This window comes from Pleurodeles waltl, chromosome 7 (assembly GCF_031143425.1).
Source record: "Pleurodeles waltl isolate 20211129_DDA chromosome 7, aPleWal1.hap1.20221129, whole genome shotgun sequence".
NCBI lineage: Eukaryota > Metazoa > Chordata > Amphibia > Caudata > Salamandridae > Pleurodeles > Pleurodeles waltl.
Genome location: NC_090446.1, coordinates 6,948,468 through 6,974,673, shown reverse-complemented (window position 1 = coordinate 6,974,673; position 26,206 = coordinate 6,948,468). Strand labels below are relative to the sequence as shown.

Here is a 26,206-nt window from a genome sequence, read left to right as displayed (position 1 = left end):
CCACTCTCCTAGTGGCACCAGGTTTGGGATCTCTTGCCTCAGCGTAAAGAAGTCCATCTTCCCAATAGACCCTGTGGGTTCCACTGACATTACCTCTTTCTTGCTCAGCTGCTTGCTGTCTTAGGCCTTCAAGAGTGGGACAACTCTTTTGTCCCTTACACTACTGTTCCCTTGAGGGTCCCCCTGGGCCCAAGAGCTCAACCTGATAAGGCTCTAGCTCCATGGACTAGGTTCCCTCTGGGGATAGAACATCTTCCTGAGAAGAGAGAGTCTGCTTCCTTTGCTGTGCAGAAGCTGGTTCCCCAGTCTTTTTTCCTTTCCTCTTGGAAGCTTGGGCCATTATTCCAGACTCCAACACTTCTTTTTCACTCTGTGCCCATGTCTTGACACACACCAGTTCAGGGATACCCAGCATGGCTGCATGGGTCTTGAGCTCAACCTCAGCACATGGCGAGGACTCCAGATCATTCCATAGCAGACATTCTGTGGAATCACATTCTCCTGGATCCATTTTGGGCCTAGTAGGCCCTGTGATACACAATGAAAATACAGGCCTGTTTCTGTTGAACACCTTACAATGTTGAATTAGCTAGGCCTTGAAGAAATGTCTATTGTGCTTGAAACGCATTAGGTTGCAAGGCTTGCTAAGCTGACGGCCATCACAAGACACCACAGCATGCTAGCTTGCAAAATCCTCACTGCTAAAAGTACTAACGTATGCACTTATGGTTCCTCTTTCTCCACCTATAGATGTATCACAAGACATTTGATTCAGAGGACATTGTGCAAGCTTCTTGTCTATGATTCTAACCCTTATATGGAGCGTTATGAAGAATAAATGACAAATCACGTGTGCTGTATAGCAAAATTAATCATATGTCAATATCAAGAACCAATGAAATGTATTAATGTGTCTGCGGTTTAATGCTATAAAAGATCATGCATTACTTCCTTGTTCAGAGTGTTCGAGCTGGACTTAGGCTGCTCAGTCTCCATGTACATGTATTTCTTATTAAACCTTATCTAAGGAAGAGCGGGCTGGTCTTTGGTTTGTTTCCTGAATTGTCTGGATCTGATTTACATCTGAGTTGGCTCCAACATCTGGTGGAGAATTGAGGTTGGATCTACGGTTTTGCCGGCACGGCTCCTGCCTCTCTGCGGGAGGGCGGGGGGCATGGCGCTTTGGGCTGGTCGGACCCCCTCCGGGGCAGGGTGCTGGTGCTGTTCTGAGTATCTGTCATTTCCTCGGTCCCTCGCCGTCTGTTTCTGTTTTCTTTTTTTTTTTTCTCTCACTCTGTTAGGATCTGGGTGTTTGACTTGTAAAGGGGGGAGGTGGCGGGGTGATTTACATGGTTTCCGTCTGCATTTCTCAATGGAGTTGTGGATAATTGTAATATGTGCTATACCTATTAGCCTGCTGTTCTTTCTTGTCATGTTTTTCTTTGTTTACGCTGGCATGCTGATGTTCCTGTCCCCATTATTCCAGGCTCTTCTACAGTACCTCGTTCAGACATTCAGATGGTGGCTTATAGTTGTACACCGCATGCTGGAATTTTGTGTTAATATTATCGTTTCTGTCTTATTGCACCATTTCCTTCCCTCTTTTGTTCTTGGTGCCTAACGAATTCATGGTTCAGTAGTTGCTGTAAATATTAGCCAAGGGTTTCTCTTTATCCAGCGAGGCTACATGTGTGAGACTGTTGATGGTATGGTCTCGGGGGGGATTGTTGTCCATCCCAGCAGTAAGGGCAGGTGCTGCCCAAGGGTTATCAAGTGGTACTTGTCCACTCCAGTGGTGCAGGCAGGCAGGTCTGTGTTCTTGCATATTTTTCTGTTCTGATAGCGTTGAAGTGTTGTGCTCAATGGGGGTGTCATTGATTTATTGTTTTTCCTGCTGGGTACATGAGGAGTTGAGTGAGAAGAATGGATGAGGTGTAAGAAAGGGGTGTTGGAGGAATCGACGGTGTGCATGACTTCTGTGATAGGACAGTAGTGAGAATATAGTGAGGTAGGAGTGTGGGTTCCTGGTGGACATACTGACATAAAATAAAAGGGGTGTACTGGCATGTGTATTAACTGACTGACTTAAGCTGCTATTCTACCAGAACTCAGGAGAAGTACGTGCCAATACCATCACAGTGACTGATTACTACAACTGCCAGGGTCTGCCTGTGCACCACACTCTGCTGTCACCACGCACCAGCACAAAGGGTGGGAGGCACGGCCATCACTTAGGGCAAGTACCTGTTTTTGTCATATTGTTGTCATATTGTCCTATATGTGATTGAGTGCACTGTTCACCACTGTTGTATTACCTGTGTGTCACCCGCCACGGATCTGGTCCGGGTTCTAATCCCATACAGCCGCACCCTGCCTCAGAGTAGGAAAGCAAGGGTGTGGGATCCTTGTCTTTCTCTCTTGACCTTTCTGTCATCTTTTATTCGCTAAAAGGACGCCGTCACCAGCACTGTTTTTATTCCAACTTGTGCATGCTTGCGGTGCACAAGGCTGTGTGTACTGTTGTGTGATTGTAGACAAGCTCTCTGGTTCACTAATAACAAATGCAGTTGGCAGTGCTGATTTGAGTGCGTATCTTCCTCATGTGTCATTGGGTATGAGAGGCAAGGATAGCCGACTCCCTGGTGTTTCCTGGTGTGACCGAATTGTTTGCGTGAAGTGGTAAGGGAAAGCGGTGACCCTTCTTTCTCCTCTCTTATTTAGCTATGGGGAACCCCCTTAGCAATGGCCATTTGCACACACACCAACCGACACCCTCTAGGGATAGTCCTGCATACCAAGTAGCCGTTAAGCAAGGACTACATGCATTAATGTTTCTTGACAAATGGCATAGACTGACTGCCAGAAGACCTGACTTACAGTTTCCAAGTAATGGCACATATGACATGAACAAGTTGTCATACTTGAGACAAATGCTGATTCTAAAGGGACGTAAGATACGTAACCTAGAATGGGACTCTTTCTATTCCTGGGACTTTTGCCTAAGGGAGCTCAGAGCAACCAATGACATCAAAGCTAAAGTGTGCAAGGAATCGGTCATGCTGAAAGACAGATTTTATTCTGAAAGACAGAGGAATGACAAAAGGGAGGAGCGGAGGGATAAAATGCTCGATGTGGTAGGAACATTCCCATGTCTTCCTGTGGTAGGTGCACCTTCACAGGAACACAGTATGCAGGGAACAATGAAGGAAGAGACCGAGGACGCACTCACTGAAGACATACTGATGGGGAGGTTAGGTAATGAGAATAAAAGAGTGAGAGCGGGGGAAAAAGTGCACGTTGAGCACTTAGTGACAGGCACAGAGCCTCCTGAGCTATCCCTGGCTCAGAAGGCTGCAGCCCGTGACCTCGCACATGGTTTATTAAAAGAGGAACTAGCAAAAATGAACCTTGAACAAGTAACAGACTTTCAAACGCTGCAGGAAATAAGAGTGGAAGCAGCCCACATTGCTCAGAAAACGAACAAGGAAAGTGACAGTTTGTTGGCACAGGCTACAAAGAAAGGAAATGGACCAACATTGTTGAATACACATTGGAAACAGCAGTTCCAAGACGCGTCCAGGGACAGTAGTGAAGGGACAAAGGAATTGCATGAGATAATATGGGAGATATGTGTCTTCACACACCACACAAAGCATTACATTGATATTTTGACAAGGTTTATAGACGGAAGTCTATTTGAAAGGAGGAACAGCCTCACAGGGGCACAGGCGAAGGGAAATTCACCATACGGTACACTGAGTGCTTCTCCCAGCACACTAAGAAAGACTAAGGTTCCTGAAATCAGACAGAAAACATTGTTGTGCCATACTCACAGATCTCATGGATAGAAGACAGACATTTGCGGAGGTAGAAAGAGATAACAATAGGGAATACAGAGAGGAACTACTGGCCATGGCGCGATCAGAACTGATGGCCCTAGGCCCTGAGATACACCAGATATATGCACAATACACCAACAGCACGAGTCCCCTGGCGGAGGTAGAAAGAGATAACAATAGGGAATACAGAGAGGAACTTCTGGCCATGGCGCGATCAGAACTGATGGCCCAAGGCCCTGAGATACACCAGATATATGCACAATACACCAACAGCACGAGTCCCCTGGCGGAGGTCGAAAGAGATAACAATAGGGGATACAGGGAGGAACTACTGGCCATGGCGCGATCAGAACTGGTGTCCCTAGGCCCTGAGGTACACCAGATACATGCACGCTACACCAACAGCACGAGTCCCCTGGCGGAGGTAGAAAGAGATAACAATAGGGAATACAGAGAGGAACTTCTGGCCATGGCGCGATCAGAACTGATGGCCCAAGGCCCTGAGATACACCAGATATATGCACAATACACCAACAGCACGAGTCCCCTGGCGGAGGTCGAAAGAGATAACAATAGGGGATACAGGGAGGAACTACTGGCCATGGCGCGATCAGAACTGGTGTCCCTAGGCCCTGAGGTACACCAGATATATGCACAATACACCAACAGCACGAGTCCCCTGGCGGAGGTAGAAAGAGATAACAATAGGGAATACAGAGAGGAACTACTGGCCATGGCGCGATCAGAACTGGTGTCCCTAGGCCCTGAGATACACCAGATATACGCACAATACACCAACAGCACGAGTCCCCTGGCGGAGGTAGAAAGAGATAACAATAGGGAATACAGAGAGGAACTACTGGCCATGGCGCGATCAGAACTGGTGGCCCTAGGCCCTGAGGTACACCAGATATACGCACAATACACCAACAGCACGAGTCCCCTCGCGGAGGTAGAAAGAGATAACAATAGGGAATACAGAGAGGAACTACTGGCCATGGCGCGATCAGAACTGGTGGCCCTAGGCCCTGAGGGACACCAGATATACGCACAATACACCAACAGCGCGAGTCCCCTGGCGGAGGTAGAAAGAGATAACAATAGGGAATACAGAGAGGAACTACTGGCCATGGCGCGATCAGAACTGGTGGCCCTAGGCCCTGAGGTACACCAGATATACGCACAATACACCAACAGCGCGAGTCCCCTGGCGGAGGTAGAAAGAGATAACAATAGGGAATACAGAGAGGAACTACTGGCCATGGCGCGATCAGAACTGATGGCCCTAGGCCCTGAGGTACACCAGATATATGCACAATACACCAACAGCACGAGTCCCCTGGCGGAGGTAGAAAGAGATAACAATAGGGAATACAGAGAGGAACTACTGGCCATGGCGCGATCAGAACTGATGGCCCAAGGCCCTGAGATACACCAGATATATGCACAATACACCAACAGCACGAGTCCCCTGGCGGAGGTAGAAAGAGATAACAATAGGGAATACAGGGAGGAACTACTGGCCATGGCGCGATCAGAACTGATGGCCCTAGGCCCTGAGGCACACCAGATACATGCACGCTACACCAACAGCACGAGTCCCCTGGCGGAGGTAGAAAGAGATAACAATAGGGGATACAGGGAGGAACTTCTGGCCATGGCGCGATCGGAACTGGTGGCCCTAGGCCCTGAGGTACACCAGATACATGAACGCTACACCAACAGCACGAGTCCCCTGGCGGAGGTAGAAAGAGATAACAATAGGGGATACAGGGAGGAACTACTGGCCACGGCGCGATCAGAACTGATGGCCCTAGGCCCTGAGATACACCAGATATATGCACAATACACCAACAGCACGAGTCCCCTGGCGGAGGTAGAAAGAGATAACAATAGGGAATACAGGGAGGAACTACTGGCCATGGCGCGATCAGAACTGATGGCCCTAGGCCCTGAGATACATCAGATATATGCTCGCTACACCAACAGCACGAGTCCCCTGGCAGAGGTAGAAAGAGATAACAATAGGGGATACAGAGAGGAACTACTGGCCGTGGCGCGATCAGAACTGATGGCCCTAGGCCCTGAGATACATCAGATATATGCTCGCTACACCAACAGCACGAGTCCCCTGCCAACAGAATACAGTTGGAACACTTCTCAAATGAGTTTCACAGATGCAGATGTGCCATCCTGGGGTAACGATAAAGTGTCTGAAAAACTGGAATACGCCATATTAAAATTACAGAAATGGAGGAATTGAAAGAAGGGTTAAAAGCAGCTCAGGTCCTGCAGAGCCTAGAGAAAAAAAGGGACAGAACAGGTACAGACAAAGATGATGCCTTTGAGAGAAGTACCTTCGTCCTCCTTAGGAGAGGATGGCCATACCCCAACACATGTCTATGTACCTTGGCATAGAGCTAACCTGTTTTCCTTCACCAAAGACTTCCCAAAATTATGCGATGAGCCACACAAATGGTACACAGAATTGAATAGAATAGTGGACATGGGAGAAATGCTCTGGAAGGATTTGAACATTTTGTTCAGTATAATAATACCACAAGATTTATGGGAGGATTGCAAGAAAGTGGTAGGAAGGTCAACAGAGGAACCAGTGAGGGGAAAAGGGGGGGCACCAGGACACGAGGTAGAGGCAGCAAGAAACAAGGTGATAAAATACATACGAGAAAAGGTACCAGAGGAAAAGGTAGATTGGTCTAAAATAACACACACCAAACAGGAGAAGAATGAGAGTGTGACAAGTTACTATGATCGCCTTCTCCAGGTCTACCAGCAGAGTAGTGGAATGAGGAACCCACTGGGTGAGGTGATGCCTGCGTTTGTGACTAACTTTGTATATGGATTACAGCAACCTATACAAACTCACTTACAGATGTCTTTTGTGTGCTGGCAACAAGAACCCATTGATAAAGTGCTAGCAGCTGCAAGGTATTGCACGGACTATCAAACAAATATCCAAAAGACAGACGATGAGAAATTGAAAAAGGATACGGTAAAGCTAATGGTGGCACAAGAATGATATTACAACAATAATCAAAGCAGGGGTAGGGGAATGGGCAGGGGACAGGGTGAACGGGTACCTTTCACACCCCGCCAGGTACCACCTGTTTCCACTGTAAGCAACAGGGACACTGGAAGGCAGATTGCCCTTTTTTAGCCAGGGGACAAAGAAGTAGAGGTCAGCAGAGACAACAACAGGGCAGTATACAATACGGGACACAACAGTTACCCCCACCTTATACTAACAATGCATATGACACAGCCACAGTAAATGACCCGGCTTGTGCGGGTGGGGTACATATCAAGACATACCACAGGCACCTCAGGGGGGACATGGGTTTCCATACCCACCTCCTGTGGAGACGCATTTCACAGGCCCAGTACTGTCGGTTGATCAAGAAGGTCCATATGTAGATGGAACAGTGCTAAGCAAAACTGTGCCCTTCTTAGTTGACACTGGGGCCACTATGTCAATGCTAAAGGCCTCTGATGGGGCCACTAGGTCAATCCTAAAGGCCTCTGATGTACCCAACGCACCATTATCAGCAACTCAAGTGACAGCCGTAGGTTTGACAGGACAACCTATGAATGAATACTTAACACAACCATTGAAATTCAAAGTAGGCCCTATTACTGTAAATCACCAATTCATTTTGGGGAGACACTGTCCAGTACATTTGCTAGGAAGGGATCTCCTATGTAAATTACAGTGCACCATCAGCTGCTCACCTGAAGGGATCTTCCTGGAGAGCAAGGAGAATGGGATAGCATTGCAGGCTTTCATGAGATGTGTCCTCGGAGGCAAGGGGCAAGAGCAAAGTCTCCCACAAGAGTTGCAAGACTTGGTCCCCAGTGAAGTGTGGGCAAGGGGGCCAAATGATGTGGGAAGAATATTAAATTGTTCCACAGTGCGAACGCCACCAGAACACTGACTACGGCCTGGCAACTGGGTTTGGGTCAAGGCCCACACTAGGCGTCATTGCCTTCAACCACGGTGGAAAGGGCCTTGCCAAGTCCTATTGACAACAGCCACAGCGGTCAAGTGTGAGGGTCTCAAATATTGAATCCACAGCTCACACACCAAGAGAGCAATTGGACCTGAGGACATCCAGCCACCACCTGCGGTGCCCATAAAGATCACACCCGCACCGCAGGGGTACAACCTTCGATCAACAAGAAACACCAAACAACACTGACAGGGCTGCTCGTGCTGCACTCCTACAGGAGTCAGGAGGTGCAAGCGGGTCCTGCAGTGAGACTACTAGGGACTGCTCGTGCTGCACCCCTACAGGAGTCAGGAGGTGCAAGCGGGTCCTGCAGTGAGACTACTAGGGACTGCTCGTGCTGCACCCCTACAGGAGTCAGGAGGTGCAAGCGGGTCCATCAAGGAGTTCTTCATAGACTGCTCGTGCGGCACACCTCAGGAGAGGGATGGGTGTAAGCGGGTCTTACCTGAATATCTACATATATCACGCAAGTGGTTTCAAGTGCTAGTAACCTCTGACACCACTCTGTGATGGGCCAACAAGAAGATACAAAGAAGAAGAGAATAACAGACAAGGACATTGCAATTTGTGACACCTGGAGTATAATAATGCATAGAAGAAGAAGAGAGGAGAAAAAGTGGCCTATGGTACTAACTGCCATATGTACCCTGGTTCCAGCAATACTTATCACCATAGTGATTATTATATATCATGAAGAAATACGAACCCCATATCTGGACCAAGAACAGTATATCAGTAACAGTGAAAATGAAATACGGATTACCATTGGAAGGTGGAGCCATTATTCCGGACTGCAACACTTCTTTTTCACTCTGTGCCCATGTCTTGACACACACAAGTTCAGGGATACCCAGCATGGCTGCATGGGTCTTGAGCACTACCTCAGCCCATGCTGAGGACTCCAGATCATTCCCTAGCAGACATTCTACTGGAATTGCAGAAGAGACTACCACCTGTTTCAGGCCAGTGACCCCTCCCCATTCTAAAGTTACCATAGCCAGGGGATGGACTTTAGTTTGATTGTCAGCATTTGTGACTGGATATGTCTGTCCAGCAGGTACTGTCCTGGGGAAACCCGTTTGTCTGTCACCATGGTGACACTGGCACCTGTATCCCTCAGGGCTTCTACTCTAGTCCCGTTTATCAAGAGCTGCTGCCTGTATTTTTGCATGTTAGGTGGCCAGGCAGCTAGTGTGGCTAAATCCATCCCACCCTCTGAGACTAATGTAGCTTTAGTGTGCCCCCTGTCTTGCTCTGGGCACACAGTTGATCCCACCTGGAGACTGGCTATTCCAGTGCTAACTGGAGTAGTAGTTGTTGTGGGACTTTTCTTTGGACAGGCCTTGTCTCCAGTTGAGACACCAGGCCTTCTTGGGATCAAAGTTTTTACCCTTATACTCATTTGTGGACTGTGAAGAGGCTCTGGCCCACCCTCCTGAGTAGGTGTTTGGGGCCCTGTAGAAGACTATTTAGTTTTGTCCTTGGATGTCTCACCACAGTTCGCCTGGGGAGGCTTTGTGACCCCTTTCTTCTGGTCACCCCCTGTGGAAGTCTTGGTCACCCTAGTCTTGACCCAGTGCTCTGCCTTCTTTCCCAATTCTTGGGGAGAAATTGGACCTAGCTCTACCAGATGCTGATGCAGTTTGTCATTGAAACAATTACTTAAAAGATGTTCTTTCATAAACAAGTTATACAGCCCATCATAGTCATTTACACCACTGCCATTTATCCAACTATCTAGTGTTTTGACTGAGAAGTCAACAAAGTCAACCCACGTCTGGCTTGAGGATTTTTGAGCCCCCCTGAACCTAAATTTGTACTCCTCAGTTGAGAATCGAAAGCCCTCAATCAGGGTAGCCTTCATGAGATCATAAGATTCTGCATCTTTACCAGAGAGTGTGAGGAGTCTATCCCTACACTTTCCAGTGAACATTTCCCAAAAGAGAGCTCCCCAGCGAGATCTGCTTTCTTTTCTGGTTGCACAAGCCCTCTCAAAAGCTGTGAACCACTTGGTGATGTCATCACCATCTTCATATTTAGCTACAATCCTTTTGGGGATTTTTAGGATGTCCGTATTCTCTCTGATCCTATTTAGGTTGCTGCCACCATTTATGGGACTTAAACCCATCTCTTTTCTTTCCCTTTCTATGGCCAGGAGCTGCTTCTCCAAAGCCAATAGTTTGGCCATCCTGACTAACAGGATGTCCTCTTCATTGAGGCTGTCCTCAATGCTTACAGAGGCACAGGTCTCCTGTGTGGAAGAACCAGGTTCTCTGACTATGATTTGTGGAGTCCGTTTTATTTGAACCCTGTTCTCCCTAATTAGGACAGAAGGGGTGAGTTATTCCTCCTGTTCACTAATTTACCCATCTGAAGGAGCAACCTCCACATCAGAGGGGTGGTCCCTTGTGAACACTGCCAAGAGCTCTTGGAGCTTTGCCTTGGTAGGGTTGGACCCAGTCTTTTCTTTTTTTATCTTACAGAGAGACCTTAACTCTGACATCCCTAGATGCAGGTAAGGTGTGAGGTTGAGTTCCATCACTGTCTCTTCTATTTGAATCATTATCACTCTAAAAGTTGGGATTACTTTTTAAGAATCTAAAAACTACTTCTAGAACTTAAATCCTAACTTTTACAAACTTTTAAACTTCAAAGGGAATGCTAACAGGGACTTACACAAGGCCCTAGCAGGACTTTTAAAAATTTAGAAAAATTGCAAATTGCAAAAATCAGTTTCTAATGACAATTTTTGGAATTTTGTTGTGTGATCAAGTATTGGCTGAGTAGTCCAGCAAATGCAAAGTCTTACACTCCACTGCTGATCCACTAATGTAGGAGGTTAGTTCTATATATATACCATCTCAAAGTGAGAGACAGTGTGCACAGAGTACAAAGGTTCCCCTTGGAGGTTGATAGTGGCAAAATTGGATAATTCTAATGCTCTATTTTGTGGTAGTGTGGTCGAGCAGTAGGCTTATCAGAGGGTAGTGTTAAGCATTTGTTGTACACACGCAGGCAATAAATGAGGAACACACACTCAAAGACTTAACTCCAGGCCAATAGGTTTTATATAGAAAAACAACTTTTCTTTATTTTTAGAACCCCAAGATTCAAATTTGAGGTAAGTACATAAAATGTAAGGTACTTCACACAGGTAAGTACAGAACTTTGATTTAAAACAGTAGTACACACAGTTTTGGTTAAAAATGGCAAATAGCTATTTTAAAAGTGGACACTGCAAAAAACAACAGTTCCTGGGGGAGGTAAGTAAACGTTCATTTCTCAGGTAAGTAAAGTACTTACACTGTCAGTCTCCTGGGCATAGGCAGCCCACCGTTGAGGGTTCAAGGCAACCCCAAAGCCACAGCACCAGCAACAAAGGGCCTGTCAGGAGCAGAGGTCAAAGGAGGGCCCAAAACACATAGGCACCTATGGAGAACAGGGGTGATCCAGTTCCAGTCTGCTAGCAGGTAAGTACCTGCGTCCTCGGGGAGCAGACCAGGGGGGTTTTGTAGAGCCCTGAGGGGACACACACAAGCAGACAAAACACAGCCTCAGCGGCACAGGGGCATCCAGGTACAGTGTGCAAAGTAGGCTTTGGGTTTTGTATTGAAAACAATGAAGGGACCCGGGGGTCAATTTGGCGATGTATACAGGGCACAGGGGGGCTTATCGGGCCAGCCACCGACTGGGCTAGGATGAGGACCACGTGCTGGTCACTCCTGCACTGGTAGGTGGTTCCTCTCGGTCTTGGGTGCTGCGGGTGCAGTGCTTGGTCCAGGCGTCAGGTTCCTTTGTTACCAGGCAGTCGCGGTCAGGGGGAGCATCTGGATCCTCTCTGCAGGTGTCGCTGTGGGGGTGCAGGGAGGTCGACTCAGGGTGTCCACGTCGTTGGAGTCGCTTGGGAGTCCTCTCTGCAGTGTTGGTTGTCCTGAACTCGAGCCAGGGGTGTCGGGTACAGAGTGGGAAGACTTGCGCTTCTGGCGGGAAGTTAGAGTCTCTTTAAAGTTGCTTGCTTTGTTGTTGTTTCTGGACAGAGCCGCTGTACTCGGTCCTTTAGGTGCAGGTCAGTCCTCTAAGTCATCAGAGGTCGCTGGTCCTGCTGGATGCGTCGCTGTGCAGGTTCTTTGAGTCTGGAGACAGGCCGGTAGGGCTGGGGCCAAGTCAGTTGTCTCCGTTGTCTCTGCGGGGCTTTCAGGTCAGCAGTCCTTCTTTTTCCTTCAGGTTGCAGGAATCTGATTTCCTGGGTTCAGGGTTGCCCCTAAATACTGAATGTAGGGGTGTGCTTAGGTATGGGGGTTAGTAGCCAATGGCTACTGCCCTGGAGAGTGGCTACCCCTTCTTTGTGCCTCCTCCCTGAGGGGAGGGGGGGCACATCCCTATTCCTATTGGGGGAATCCTCCAAAACCAAGATGGAGGATTTCTTAAGGCAGGGGTCACCTCAGCTCAAGACACCTTAGGGTCTGTCTTGACTGGTGGGTGACTCCTTGTTTTTCTCATTATCTCTTCTGGACTTGCTGCCAAAAGTGGGGGCTGTGTCCGGAGGGGCGGGCATCTCCACTAGCTGGGATGCTCTGGGGCGCTGTAACAACAAGCCTTTGAGGCTCACCGCCAGGAGTTACAGTTCCTGCAGGGGGAGGTGAGAAGCACCTCCACCCAGTGCAGGCTTTGTTCCCAGCCACAGAGTGACAAAGGCACTCACCCCATGAGGCCAGAAACTCCTCTGGTTGTGGCAGGCTGGCAGGAACTGGACTGGTACACAGGAGGCATCTCTAAGATGCCCACTGTGTGCATTTTTCAGTAAATTCCACACTGGCATCAGTGTGCATTTATTGTGCTAAGAAGGTTGATACCAAACTTCCCAGATTTCAGTGTAGCCATTATGCAACTGTGGAGTTCGTAATTGACAGACTCCCAGACCATATACCGTTTATAGCTACCTTGCACTTACAATGTCTAAGGTTTGACTTAGACACTGTAGGGGCATAGTGCTCATGCACATATGCCCTCACCTGTGGTATAGTGCACCCTGCCTTAGGGCTGTAAGGCCTGCTAGAGGGGTGATTTACCTATGCCACAGCCAGTGGGTTGAGGGCATGGCACCCCGAGGGGAGTGCCATGTCGATTTAGTCATTTTCTCCCCACTAGCACACACAAGCTGTGAGGCAGTGTGCGTGTGCTGAGTGAGGGGTCCCCAGGGTGGCATAAGACATGCTGCAGACCTACCTTGGCATCAGGGCCCTTGGTACCAGGGGTACCAGTTACAAGGGACTTATCTGTGTGCCAGGGCTGTGTCAGTTGTGGGAACAAAGGTACAGTTTAGGGAAAGAACACTGGTGCTTGATCCTGGTTAGCGGGGTCCCAGCACACTTTCAATCATAACTGGCATCAACAAAAGGCAAGAAGTTCGGGGATAACCATGCCAAGGAGACATTTCCCTACATCCTTGGTTTCCTTCCAGTCCCCTACTCCCAAACAGCCAGCGAAAGAAGGGGAGAAAACAAATGGAAAGTCGTTGTCAGGTAAGCGGTTTCTCTTATCTTAGTGTCTGTTTTATTGCTTTTTCTTATAGTTTTCGGTGAAATGCAAGTTGGGGTGCTTAAAGGGGTAGGGGAACGCATTTTGTGAATATAACAAGGGGTTCTTTTGAATTGTGCTGCACAGGGGCCCAGTATTGGGTTTTTTAGGGTCTCCTTTATTTTCTTTTTATATTTATTTTTCTTATTGTTTGAATCGGTGCAGGTTAAAGAAAGAAGAAGGCATAACAACAACAAAAAACACTATGGTGCAAGGATAGTGTTTTGTCCTGTTATGGATTGGCTCACAAGGCAATAATTCTCTTCACCTTCCTGTGCTCCAGCCCCCCTACCCGGTTCCTCCCTACCTTTCCTACCAGCCCTGATAGTTGACCGCGCAAGTGGTTACGTATCTTGGGACGTGGCTGGCTTCTTCGTTCTCCCCGTTCCTCGTGGTGGCTCTCCAGCTCTCCTCCTTGGTTCCGACTTAGATTTGGATCCGCTCTCCTGGCTCGCCGAGTACCTTGTGTCTCTGCCACTTCTCCTCCAGCTGTCCTGCATCCTCCTCGCATAGGTCTTTGGTCTTGTTTTCCTCCTCTCCCACCTCGATGCGCTCTCCAGTTCTTCTGGATTTATTCTGTGTCCGGGAATCCTCATTGACGTAAGCATGTTCCTCCATGCCTGCGCCCACTATGCTCTTGGAAGTCCCCCTAGGGGACTCCCACCTTGCCCTGTCCTCCAGGTATTCCTGAGCCCTGTCACAGGGACACATGCACTTAAACCAGGTACCCTGGTCTTTTTGAGGAGGAGGATGGAAAGGGGAAAAAACGAACCACAAGAACAAGGAGTGACAACCAGGAGCAAAAGCAAAAAACCCAACCATAGCCAGGTATCAGCAGCACCTAGATTTGGTGATAAAACTAACTCTGCTTACCTTCTCACAAGCTGAAGTGACTGCACTAAACAAGGGATTGTCCCAACTAAACAGATACATTTAAATTTCGGTGTGAGCTCACACAATTCTTCAGGAAGATCAGGGTCTAGGTCTTCTTTTCAGAAAATCCCACAATATCACAGGATCCTTCTCACAGAGACCTGAAGAGGAAATCTTTTTTCAATCCTATGACCGCCATGCCACCAGAACAGGTGGTTACGAAGGAAACTGAGCCACTGGACTAGAAAGATATATGGTTTAACAGTCTTACTAGAAGGGAACAAATGGCCATGAGGAACGAAGGAGACCAACGAAGACTATTAACAAGCATAAATTGATCTCCTATCAGGCTCTAACTAGAAGACTTCTCTATGTAATCAAATATATCAAATATTTAGTGAACTATGCAAGGGAGATGGACTGGGTTCCTAATCACGAAAATCCAGAAGGTCCTATACTTCTACACTTTACCCAAGATTCACAAAGACAGGACTACCTGTCAGGACGCCCTATAATATCAGGGATCCTCTCAGTGCTGAGGCTATCTGTTTTGGTAGATTGGTTTCTGAGACCTCTAGTAAAAGAAATGCCCTTGTATATCAAGGATATGAAACCTATACTGAACATGTTCACAGATTTTCAGTTTAATCCAAAATATATGATAGGCTTAGATATTGAAGCCCTACTCACAAGCATTCCCCAAGAGGGGAGCCGGAGGGTCATAGAAGATCTACTACAACAGAACACTTGAAGTGAGAAACCTTATGCCTTTCATCATGGCACTTGTCAGATTGGTGCTCAAAAGAAATTACTGTCAGTTTGATGGCATGATCTTCGAACATCGGCACAGTATATCAATTGGCAGTACACAGATTGTTCTTTTTGTGATTTGCTGTTGTTTTTGAGAAATTAAGGTTAAAAAAATATTTGTATACCTGGATGATTTGGTTCACGAGAGTCTCGCGAGTATCTTGCAGGAGCACAGATTCAGAAATGGAGCCATCTGATTGGTTGAGAGGCCTCTTTTCCCATCAGCTGTCTCACTGACATGGGAGGGAGAGACTCCTGTAAGTCCCACTGGAGCGAGCACTGTGATTGGCTGGCTGTTGGAGGTTTAGAAAAGAAATGGCTGCCATTACTGTGAAAAATTGGAGGTATAGTGGGAATTAAGTGAAAAAGGATATATAAGAGGGCAGGTTATAGACACCCTGCCCCACATAGAGAGGAGGCCTGTAAGGGATAACTACTGTGATGAAAGAAAGTTTAAATTAATTTCTTTTTAAATTTTGCGATCCTGATGGACTCTTGCAGGATCATGAAAATGAGGAAGGGGTAGGCCATCTATCTAAATAATCTACTATGCACAACTGTCACTGACTGTAGTGAGGTGTGACAGTGGAGAGGCTAATCCTTTATCACAGCTTACTACACACAGCTATCATCTTTGGAGAGGTCTTATTGGATAGGCCAGTCTCCTCCATAGAGCCTACTATGCGCGACAGTCACCCTGGAGAGAGGTGTCAGCGGAGAGGTCATTGCCTTCCTACATTCTACTGTGCACAGCTGATGCCCTGGGGATAGCGGTCAGCGGAGAGGCCATTGCCTTCCTATACAATACTATGCACAGCGGATGCCCTGGGGATAGCTGTCAGCGGAGCGGCCATTGCCTTCCCCATACTCTACTGTGCACAGCTGATGCCCTGGGGATAGCTGTCAGCGGAGAGGCCATTGGCTTCCTACACTCTACTGTGCCCAGCTGATGCCCTGGGGATAGCGGTCAGCGGACAGGCCATTGCCTTCCTATACACTACTATGCACAGCTGATGCCCTGGGGATAGCTGTCAGCGGAGAGGCCATTGCCTTCCTATACACTACTATGCACAGCTGATGCCCTCGGGATAGCTGTCAGCGGAGAGGCCAGTCCATCCCCTACCCTACTATGCACAGTTGATACCCTGGGGATAGCTGTCAGCGGAGAGGCAGTTCCCTTCCTATACTCTAATATGCACAGCTGATGCCCTGGGGATAGCTGTTGGCGAAGTGGCCATTGCCTTCCTATACTCTACTATGCACAGCTGATGCCCTGGGGATAGCTGTCAGCGGATAGTCCAATCCTTCCCCATACCCTACTATGCACACCAGTCATTCAAGAAAGATGTCTCAGCAGACAGCCCAGTCTCTCCCCACACGCTAGTATGCACACCTGTCACCCTGGGGAGAGGTGTTAGTGAAGTGGTCAGTCTCTCCCCATATCCTACTGTGCACGCTGGTCCCCTTGGGGAGAGGTATCAATAGAGAGACTTCTCTCCCCACACCTTACTATACATGGCTGTCACCTGGGGGAGAGGTCTCAGTGGACAAGCCAGCCACTCCTCTAACCCTATTGTGCACGCTTGTCATCCTGGGGAGAAGTCAGGGGTGAGGTCAGTCCTTCCTTACATTATACTACGCAAGCTTGTTACCCTGGGGCGAGGTCTCAGTGGAAAAGCCACTTCTTCCCTACACCCTAATATGCACACCTGTCATCTAAGAGAGAGGTCTAAGTGGAGAGACAGTCACCCAGGGGAGGGGTCATAGTGGAGAGGACAGTCACTCTTCATAGCTGTCATCCAAGAATGAGGTGTTAGAGAGAGCCTAGACCTCCCAATACCTTACTACAAACACTGGTTAGCCTGGGGAGAGGTCCTAGTTAAGAGGCCAGTCTGTCTCCACATCATGCTATGCACGCCGGTCACCTTGGGGACAGTCCTCAACAGAGAGAGTAGCCTCTCCTTACATCCTACTACAAATGGCTGTCACCCTGAAGTGGGGTCTCAGCAGAGAGGCTTTTTATCTTCCCACACTCTACCATGCACACCTGTCGCTATGTAGAGAGGTGTTAGTAGAGAGGAGAGTGTCTCCTCGCACCCTAATACGCACATTTGTTAACCTGGGAGAGATCTCAGTAGGGAGGCCACTCCCTTCTCACACCCTTCTCACACCCTACTGAGCACACTTGTTGTCACCCTGGGCAGAGTTTTCAGCAGAGAACCCATTCTCTTCCCACAGGCTACTACACACACTAGTCATTCTGGAGAGAGTAGGTGGAGAAGTCAGCCTCTCTCCACATCCTACTATGGACACCGATTCAACTTGCGGAGAGGTCTCAAACAGAGAGGCTTGTCCCTCCCCACACCCTACTACACATGGCTGCCACCCTGGGGAGAGTTCTTAGCAGACAGGCCAATCTCTCCTCACACCCTACTGTGCACACTTGTCACAGTGGGGAAGAGGTCTCAGTAGAGAGGCTTCTCCCTCCTTACACCCTAGCAGGCTCAGTTGTCTCCTTGGAGAGAGGTGTTAGTGGAAAGGAAAGTGTCTCCTCACGTTCTATGATGCCAACCTGTTATCCCAGGGGGAGATCTCAGGAGAGAGGCCACTCCCTGCTCACAGCCTACTACGTACAGTAGTTACCCTGGAGAGAGGTGTTAGCGGAGAGCCCAGTCTCTCCCGACAGGCTACTATGGACACCCGTCACACTGGGAAGAGATGTCAGTGGAGAGGCCACTTCCCCTACACACCCTACTACGCGTGCTCACATGTTACATCACTGATGACATCTCAAATGCCATCACTGATGATATTCCAGGGAGTGTGTTTTGAAAATATTGCTTATTTTAAAGATACATACCAAGCTACTGCATTGGTTAAATCAGTATACTTTCTGTACTACTGAGTGTTACTATTTTAATATATGTTATCTGAGTAGCTATGTGACTGTCTGCATTAGTGTGAGTGGGTGTCTGAGTGGCTGTATGGGCGTGTGTGTATGAGTGCTTGCATGAGTCTAGGAGTAGCTGTGTTAGTGTATGTGGGACTGTGAGAGGGTGTGTGAGTGGTTTATGGCTTTATCAGTGTTTGTATGAGTGGCTGTATGGGTGTGTGAATGGGTATGTCAGTGACTGTATGAGTCTGTAAGTGGGGGTGTGAGTGGGGTCTGGGTCACTGACTAAGTGTGCTTGTCTGTACATGTCTGTGAGTGTGTATGAGTGGTTGTATGGGTGTGTGAGTGGCTGAGTGAGTGAATGGCCGTGTGACTGGCTGTATGAGTGTGTGAGTGGTCTATGGGTGAGTGAGCGGGTGTGTGAATGGCCATATGGGTGAATAAGTGGCTGTGTGAGTCGCTGTATGAGTCAAGGAGTGGCTGTGTGAGTGGCTCTATGGGTGACGGACTGGATGTTTCAGTGCCTGTATGGATGAGTGAGTGGGTGACTGTATGGGTTAATGAGAGTAGGTGAGTGAGTGTCTGTATGGGTGAGTGGGTTTATAAGTGGTTCTATGGGTGAGTGAGTGGGGGTGTCCGTGGTTGTATAAAGGAGTATCTGTGTGCGTCTGTCTCTGTGAATGAGTGTGTGTGTGAGTGGTTGTATGGGTCTGTGAGTAGTTCTGTGGATGATGTCACTGACCGTGTCATGGGTGATGTAATATGTGAGGTCACAAGCAAATCAAATCAAATCAAATCATTAACATTTATAAAGCGCGCTACTCACCCGTGCGGGTCTCAAGGCGCCAGGGGGGAAAGGGGGGGTTATCGCTGCTCGAACAGCCAAGTCTTTAGGAGTCTCCGGAAAGCGGAGTGGTCCTGGGTGGTCCTGAGGCTGGTGGGGAGGGAGTTCCAGGTCTTGGCCGCCAGGAAGGAGAAAGATCTCCCACCCGCCGTGGAGCGGCGGGTGCGAGGGACGGCAGCAAGTGCGAGGCCAGCGGAGCGGAGGGGGCGGGTGGGGACGTAGAAGCTGAGGCGTCTGTTGAGGTATTCCGGTCCCTTGTTGTGGAGGGCTTTGTGTGCGTGGGTGAGAAGACGGAAGGTGATCCTTTTGCTGACTGGGAGCCAATGCAGGTGTCTCAGGTGTGCGGAGATGTGGCTGTTGCGGGGTACGTCGAGGATGAGGCGGGCCGAGGCGTTTTGGATGCGTTGCAGGCGGTTTTGGAGTTTGGCGGTGGTCCCGGCGTAGAGGGTGTTGCCGTAGTCCAGGCGACTCGTGACAAGGGCGTGGGTCACGGTTTCTCTGGTGTCGGCGGGGATCCAGCGGAAGATCTTGCGGAGCATGCGGAGAGTGAGGAAGCAGGCGGAGGACACGGCGTTGACTTGCTTGGTCATGGTGAGAAGAGGGTCCAAGATGAAGCCGAGGTTGCGGGCGTGGTCTGCGGGGGTCGGTGCGGTGCCGAGGGCCGTCGGCCACCAGGAGTCGTCCCAGGCGGACGGGGTGTTGCCGAGGATGAGGACTTCCGTTTTTTCAGAGTTCAGCTTTTGGCGGCTGAGCCTCATCCAATCTGCGACGTCCTTCATACCCTCTTGTAGGTTGGTCTTGGCGCTGGCGGGGTCCTTGGTGAGGGAGAGTACAAGTTGGGTGTCGTCGGCGTAGGAGGTGATGATGATGTCGTGCTTGCGTACGATGTCGGCGAGGGGGCTCATGTAGACATTGAAGAGTGTCGGGCTGAGCGATGAGCCTTGAGGTACGCCGCAGATGATCTTGGTGGGTTCTGAGCGAAACGGAGGGAGGTAAACTCTTTGGGAGCGGTTAGCGAGGAAAAGGCGATCCAGTCCAGGGCCTGGCCTTGGATCCCGGTGGAGCGTAGGCGGGTGATTAGGGTGCGGTGACAGACGGTGTCAAAGGCAGCCGAGAGGTCGAGGAGAATGAGGGCGACTGTTTCACCGTTGTCCATCAGGGTTCTGATGTCGTCTGTGACTGAGATGAGGGCGGTTTCCGTGCTGTGGTTGGTTCGGAATCCGGTTTGTGAAGGGTCGAGCAGGTTGTTGTCTTCCAGGAAGGTGGTCAGCTGTTTGTTGACGGTCTTTTCTATTACCTTGGCTGGGAAAGGTAGAAGAGAGATGGGGCGGAAGTTTTTCAGGTCGCTTGGGTCAGCCGTAGGTTTCTTTAGTAGGGCGTTGACTTCAGCGTGCTTCCAGCATTCGGGGAAGGTAGCAGAAGAAAAAGAAGAGTTGATGACGGTCTGGAGGTGCGGGGCGATGATGTCGTCAGCTTTGTTAAAGATGAAGTGCGGGCAGGGGTCCGAAGGGGCGCCGGAGTGGATAGAGTTCATGATGGATTTGGTTTCTTCCGTGTTGATGTGGGTCCAGTTGTTGAGGGTGATGTCCGGGGAAGCGGGTTCAGTGGTGTATGGTTGGGTCTGGTGTCCGAAGCTGTCGTGGAGGTCGCTGATCTTGCGATGGAAGAAAGTGGCGAGGGATTCGCACAAATCCTGTGAGGGCGTGACGGCGTTGGCGCTGGCGCTGGGGTTGGAGAACTCTTTGACGATGCTGAAGAGTTCTCTGCTGTTGTGGCTGTTTTTGTCTAGTCTGTCGGTGAAAAAGTTCCTTTTGGCAGTGCGGATCAGGTGGTGGTGTTCGCGTGTAGCGTTCTTGAGGGCGGTCATGTTGTCAGCGGTGTGGTCCTTGCGCCAGGCCTTCTCAAGGGCACGACAAGTTTTCTTTGATTCTTTGAGGGTGTCAGAGAACCAGAGAGGTTTTTTGGTGTTGGTCTGTCGATGCGTGCGTTTGAGGGGAGCAAGGTTGTCAGCGCAGTTGGAGATCCAGTTTGTGAGGTTGAGAGCTGCGTCGTTGGGGTCGGTGGTGAGGGTGGGTTGGTTGGCGGCGAGAGCGGAGAAGAGTTGCTCTTCAGGGATCTTGTTCCACTGTCGACGAGGGATGGGTTGAGTGCGGAGGTGGGAGGTCTCGCGTCGGAATGTGAAGTGGACGCAGCTGTGGTCGGTCCAGTGTAGGGCAGAGGTGTGGCTGAAGAAGACGTGTTTGCTGGCGGAGAAGATAGGGTCGAGCGTGTGTCCGGCGATGTGGGTGGCGGTGTTCACCAGTTGTTTGAGGCCAAGGTTGGCGAGGTTGTCGAGCAGGGTGGTGGTGTTGGGGTCGTTGTTTTGTTCCAGATGGAAGTTGAGGTCGCCTAGGAGGATGTAGTCCGGTGAGGCGAGGGCGTGCGGGGAGATGAAGTCGGCGATGGCGTCGCTGAAAGAGGCGCGAGGTCCGGGAGGACGGTAGACGAGGGATCCTCTGAGGGTGGTCCTTGGGTCGGTGCGAATCTGAAAGCAGTGCATTGCGGGGGCATAAATTATAGTTAGCTTAAGAAGCGAGGTACAGTTACCTTAAGGCACGAAGTATAGTTACTTCAGATAACTGTAACTAGAACTGGTGAATGTCCATGGTTTCAAATGTATAAAATGTGAGCCTGACTATAACACACAAATATATATATTATAAATGACCTACTGGTGGTCGCCACTAGGTGTAGTTAGGATCTAGTTTCCACAAGATGAGTGTTTTTCTGTTTTGCTAATAACTTTGGAGCAGTTTGACGAATCTTCACAACATTTTCAAAACCAGTTTGCCACTCACTTTAGCTGCTGTATGGAAAGTTTCGGGGTGATCTGTCAAGCAGGGCCAAGAACAACAGTGAGTTCCAAAACACGTTTTACCCATGCAATTTCGCATAAGGATTATAGACAGGACTACAGCTCAAACTGCAGAACGGAATTAGACTAAATTTGGCAGAAAGGTAGATCTCAGTTCAGAAAGAGAGTTTTTTGTAATCTGATGTACGTCTGTTCAGTTGTTTTGGAGTTATTAAAGTAAAAAAATGTATGTATATCTAGAGATGTGGATCCACATGCCAACAGCAATGCCTAGATTGGTTGGCCGCAACATGAGAGTAAAGTTGCGGCTGCTATTTTGTGCATGGGGACTTGCTTCCCAGTGGGGAAAATTAAATTTAAAAAGTGATAGAAAGGGTCAGCGTAGAGGTACCCTGATGCCATGGAACTAATGGAGGGGCCTGGAAGGACCTCTCATACACACCTACTCACACACCCGCTCACAGACCAACATAGACACTAGACGCTCACTCACTCACGCACACACACACACCCCACTTACACACCCATACAGCCAATAACACACCCACTTGCAGGCCTACAAAACCACTCACACACCCACTCAGACCAACACAGCCACTCACACGCCCACTTATACACCCATACAGCCACACCACCACTCACACACATCCCCTCATGCACCCAACACACACATGCACCCATCAGCCACTCACACACACTTACACAACCACTCGCACACCCACACAACCACTCACACACCCACTCACAGATTCACAAAATCACTCAGACTTACATCCCCACTCATACACACTCCCACTCACCGATCCACACAGCCCCTCACACAGCCACTCGCACACCTACTCACACACCCACATAGCCTCTCCCACATCCACTCACACACCCAGGCAGTGATACACTAATAAAGATTGCACTAGGATGTTTCTGTATTGAATGTGTTTTGGTATTACATTTTTGCTTTTGGTAGGGAACGGATCTGCGGATCCATAAAATGAATTTTGAAAAACAGAAAGGCTTGGTGCATTGTATTTATGGAAAGACTACCTAAGTTACCTTGCCTTAAATGTTTTATGTATAGTTTTAAAATATATAATAAGAATGACTGTGTGTATAAAATGTATTTATAAACTTGTGAAAATGTATATTAGTAAATTTATTTAAGGATCAAAGTGTAGTACAATTTATATTGAATAAAAAAAAGTGAAATTCACAAAAAAACAAAGGTTACAGGGACATTATAGTTAGGAAATAACATCACAAACTGCAGAAATTCACTAAAAAAACAAAAGCTACAGGGAAGTTATAGTTGGGAAATACACTGAACAAAACAAAGGTCACGGGGACCTTATAGTTAGGTTCAGATTTAACACACACAAAACCAAAGAAATTCAGAAGTTATAGTTGTCTGAGCTAACTATAACTTACGCACCCTGCAATGCACTGCTTATGATCTCACATATTACATCACTCATGACATCTGAAATGGCATCAATGACCACATCATCCAGTGAGTGTGAGCATTTGGTAAACGTTTCTGACACTAAAAGATATATACTGAGCTACTGCAGAAGTTAAATTATTATTCCTTCTGTACTAGTAATCTAGACTACACTTGTAAAGTTTCAGATTTACTACATGAACAACCGAAAGACCCATTTATGGCCACATGCTAATGGAACCCAATAAACAAATACATCGTAATCTACATAAGCTATTTTTGCATGCTATGCCCAACAAGCTAAACAAAAACAATCTTCCTTATGCACTCCTGTGTAACAAAATGGAAACTGACCTAGCAGTCAGCTACACAAACAACATGATAATTGGCCACTAGGGAAAAAAAAAAAAATCTAAATTTTTATGAAAACAACAATTAGAATTCATTCACTTTGGGCTTCATATGTAGCACAATACAACTAAAAGTAGCAAAGAAGCCCCCTAAAATAAATTAGATAGCATACATAAAGTTTCAGAATTACTAACTTAAAGAAACATTTACAGTCACATATTTATGTAAACCAGTACACAAAATACATAACAAATACAGTAGATAAACAAAATGAGACACACTCAGTCTGATTGTCACTCTGCAGTTATGGTTAGGATTCTCACAGATTCCTCTAATTGGTGCTCCTTAATAACTTTTCCCCGTATAGCATTTCCTACATTTTGTGATGATGCAACCTTTTGTGGTGAATCGTTTATGGCGTGCAAAGATAAAAGGGGATCCCAAAATACGTTTTTTCCACCAATGCATTTTCCATGAAATATTGTAGTCGACGTATCGCGAAAACGGCTGAATTGATTTACATGAAATTTGGCAGAATTATACATTATGGTGCATAGATGATCCTTTTTTGGGTACTGTAGGTATTTAGGGTAGGTATTGTTTAGGCTATAAGGCATAAGAATATTATATTGCAACGTCTTCTTTATTTGTTTGCGGCCCTAGCTTTGGAGCTGCCTCAATAATTATTTCGGGAGCTGGATGGTTTCCTACTTTCGCTCTATTGGGGTACCTCACTTAGCCATACATCCCTCTGGAAGCTCCATCTGCCAGTGGCTGAGGGGGGTCTAGAGGCACCCAACTTCAAATTATATTACTTAGCAGCGCAGCTTCAGTGGGAGGCTCAAAGGCGGGCCTTTCTAAGGGTTGTTGAAGGAGCTGGAGAGTGTGGCTGTCCTTCCAAGGATGGCCTACTGGGTTTACTATTGAAGCTGACACCTGCTTTCAGAGTACAGAACTCGAATATCCTGATTAGGATTGCATGTTTTGTTTGGGCTGCAGCCTTACGGTGGACCCAGACAACAACCCCATATACCTGAGAACTTCCTCTTTTAGTGATTTGGCGTTAGGGTCGTCGAGGAAAGGTGGACGGTCAGGACTCCGTGAGTGGCTGGCAGTAGGTATTGATGTCCTGGGTGAACTTTTAGCAGAGGGGGAATTGTGTCCTTTTTTGGATCTCTGGGAGACCTATGATCTCCCGGTGGGCCATTTCATACTTTGTGGGGCCCTGATTCTCAAAATATGGGAATCGTGGGGTACCACCATAGCGGACCCCTCTTGGCAGAAGGTATTAGAATCTAGTTCTAAAGACTCCCTTAAACATACACACTATGTTCTCGACTGTGACCTTGGAGTGACCCTGGTGTGCCATAGAGGACGGAGATTTTATCCACATGGTCTGGTCTTGCCCGCTCTTACAGTCCTTCTGGACGACAGTCCTCCAGGTGGTTCGAGAAGCCACAGATAGAGAATTTCTTATGGGTCCCTGTTAGAAATGGGTTCTCTAGATGGCAGTCAGTTTGCACCCTGTCCAAGTAGGGACCCTCACTCTAGTCAGGATAAGGGAGCTACCCAGCTCAGATAACCCCTGCTCACGCTCTTGGTAGCTTGGCATAAGTAGTCAGGCTTATCTCCGAAGCAATATGTAAAGCATTTGCACATAACACCCAGTAACACAGTGAAAACACTACAAAAGGACACCACACCAGTTTTAGAAACAAAAACTATATTTATCTATATAAAACAAGACCATATACAATAAAAATCCAACACACTGTAATAAATATATGAATTCTGCAAGATTTCCTCAAAAATATAGTTCCTTGAAGGCGATAGCTCCACCTGGGGCTATCACAGCGTTGAGATCAACAAAACCAACAGTTCAGGCCGGTTGCAGCATCGCGGGCCAGCTACGGTGTCGGGAAGACCCGCAAACAGTACCTTTTTGAAGTGCAGGGCGTTGTGATCCTCGCGGAGAGCTCTGGAGAGTGGCATCTGTTCCAGAGTTGGTGCGAGAGTCGTCTGGCCCTTGAAGTCACACGCATTGCAGACCGAACTCCAGGCTGATGACATCAGGAGCGCTGGCGTGGATTGTGTCGGGGCTGCGGTGCGAAGCGGGACGATGCGAAGTGCGGTGCCCACAGGTCACGGTGCAGGCAGCGGCTCGGTGATGGCGTCCAGCTGCGTTTGTGAGACCAGGGCTGCGGTGTGAAGTGGGGCAGTGCGACATGCGGTGTCACCAGGTCACGGTGCAGGCAGCGTCGTTGCTGAAGCACTGTCGTCGGTAGGCCCAAGCCAGCAGTGCGTGATGGGACGGTGCTTTCTGACCCTCACGAGCGGTGTCCACAGGCCACGGTGCAGGAAGGGATGCCTGGTGACGATAATGGAGTCGATGGTCCTGCGTCGGTAGACCGGGGCTGCGGTGCGGGCGGTGCTTTGTGTACCTCACAAGCGTTGTCCACACGCCACGGTGCAGGCAGCGGCGCTGGTGTCACCAGGAGCAGCAGCGTCAGGGATGCCCAGGCTGGGGTGTGAACTAGTGATGCCGGAGTGCGGGGCCCACAGGTTGCGGTGCGAGCAGCGGCTCGGTGAAGTCGTCTGATGACAACGTAGGTGAGACCAGGGTCCCGGTGCGAAGCTGGGCAATGCAACTCCATGTGGCATTAGCAGGTCACAGGGCAGGCCAGCGGCGGCGTTGGCGGCAT

At 48.6% G+C, this 26,206-nt stretch overlaps 1 protein-coding gene across 1 annotated transcript in view; it reads right to left on the bottom strand.

Moving 5' to 3' along the window:
* LOC138246706 (zinc finger protein 208-like) overlaps positions 1-26,206 on the bottom strand; it is a 254,660-nt gene that overhangs the window by 18,428 nt on the left and 210,026 nt on the right. The window contains exon 7 of the mRNA XM_069201477.1: positions 13,907-14,138. Within this exon, the coding sequence (XP_069057578.1) occupies positions 13,907-14,138 (232 nt within the window). The remainder of the gene's footprint in view (positions 1-13,906; positions 14,139-26,206) is intronic.